General features: G+C 35.0%; 1 protein-coding gene across 11 annotated transcripts in view; it reads left to right on the top strand.

Moving 5' to 3' along the window:
• Positions 1-1,872, top strand: part of Adgrl3 (adhesion G protein-coupled receptor L3) — a 796,065-nt gene that overhangs the window by 359,429 nt on the left and 434,764 nt on the right. For all 11 annotated transcript variants that reach the window (XM_005392863.2, XM_013518568.1, XM_013518570.1 and 8 more), the window contains one exon: positions 1,206-1,419. In XM_005392863.2, the coding sequence (XP_005392920.1) occupies positions 1,206-1,419 (214 nt within the window). The remainder of the gene's footprint in view (positions 1-1,205; positions 1,420-1,872) is intronic.

The following is a 1,872-nucleotide window of genomic DNA, read 5'->3' as shown; positions in this document are numbered from 1 at the left end:
TATTGGGAGGACATGTATATCTTTATTGTTTTTGAAATCAGTTCATATTTGCCAAATTTTAAATATATTTGTTCTTTGACCCATCAACTTAGCTTGTAGAAATATATTGTAAAATATATTCAGATGATGATATTCTTACCAAAATATTATTTCCAAGGTACATAGGTATGTTTATACTTCCTCATAATATTATGAGCCCAAAACATTGAGATATTTCTAGATGTTCATAGGACATACTTTATTTTATTATAAAATTATAATTTAATTATATTATTTCTTAAACACATTTGATTTTTGAAATACATATTATTTATTATTGCAATGATACATGACAGATTTTTTTCATTTCCAGGTATTGATTCCTTTGTAATTTATGGATACATTGTATGCCTATATAGTTTGTACATATATACTCATTGTAATTGCTATGAAAATGAAGGAAATATTATCCAGAAATGAAAAGATTTTCCCCTGTCATTAAATTAAAAAAAAAAATGCGAAGTGCCAAACAACATGTAAGAACTATTTTAGTAAATTTACCTGAGTAAAATGTACAGGAGCAGAATTGGAGTCCGCATACCACATCCGTTTTTGCATAGAAAACCCTAATAGTCAGGTTGCCAGATTGTAATTGGCTCCTTCTGTAATTGGAGGACAAGTGTAACAAGGGAGCTCAAAGGAAATACAATATTTCTCTATGCAAATCTTTATTTTCTTAAAGCATTCGTCTATGTTGACAGCTAAATTATGAGGTATACCGATTACGTTATTACCTAAAACAGTGAAACTTTGAAAGTTGAAGTAAAATAGTAAAAGTCAACAGCAGTGTCATTTTGTGGTTATGATCTTTTTAGAGTGAAACAAGAAACAAGAAAGAACCCCCTGCAATGTATCTGAATATCCTTGTCTATAAATCAGACGATGTGTGTTTCTGTATAGTCTTAATCTCACACACCTGCCAAAATTGTAGTACAAAATCCAGAGTGCTTTTTGCCACTTACGAGAAAAAAAAATGGTAACATTCTCAAGAAATAATTGCTTTTTTAGATTTGGAAACAAAAATTATAGGAAGGGAGTAATAGCCTATGTGTGTTGAAATTGTGAACCCTAACTGCTTTACCTCCTGTATTAGCCAACCCCACACTGCCAGCTGCTCACGCGCCACCCAGTGCATGGAGCCCTGACATCTGGTCTTCTCCCCGCAGCTTTCAGCCGCGCCCCGATCCCCATGGCTGTGGTTCGCAGGGAGCTCTCCTGTGAGAGCTACCCCATCGAGCTCCGCTGTCCAGGGACCGATGTCATCATGATCGAAAGTGCCAACTACGGGAGGACCGACGACAAGATCTGTGACTCTGACCCAGCTCAGATGGAGAATATCCGATGTTACCTGCCCGATGCCTATAAGATTATGTCTCAGAGGTATGACACGGCTACCATTCTTATCTTTAGGCGTACCGCATGAACTTTCACCGCAGCCCTGGGCATGAGTGAGAACATAGAGTGACTGCACCTGTGTCTTAGGATAACGTGAAGTGGTTCTTCAATACCTAACTATCTTCATGTCACCAAAATGCTGATGTTAGAAATCACCCTTGGAAAACGCTAATGTTTATCACATTTTTTTATTGTTTCATAACATAGTCTGCATTTTATTATTTTGACTGTGTTCTCCAGAACTGGGTTAAGTATCTGAGAGACTAGATGTATTTTCATAACTTTCCAAAACAGAATTTTCTCTAAAAGTTACTGAGAAGGTCTTTGCTAACAATTATTCCCTAAGCATATAAGAAGGAAGAGGAAATATAAATTAATTAATGGATAATTTTTATAATCATTAATGAAAATATAAAGATTATTGATGAAAGGTTATTT

This window comes from Chinchilla lanigera, unplaced genomic scaffold (assembly GCF_000276665.1).
Source record: "Chinchilla lanigera isolate Chin_1 unplaced genomic scaffold, ChiLan1.0 scaffold00046, whole genome shotgun sequence".
Classification (NCBI taxonomy): domain Eukaryota; kingdom Metazoa; phylum Chordata; class Mammalia; order Rodentia; family Chinchillidae; genus Chinchilla; species Chinchilla lanigera.
Note: the sequence above shows the minus strand (reverse complement) of the source record. Positions and strands in the feature narration are given on the sequence as shown.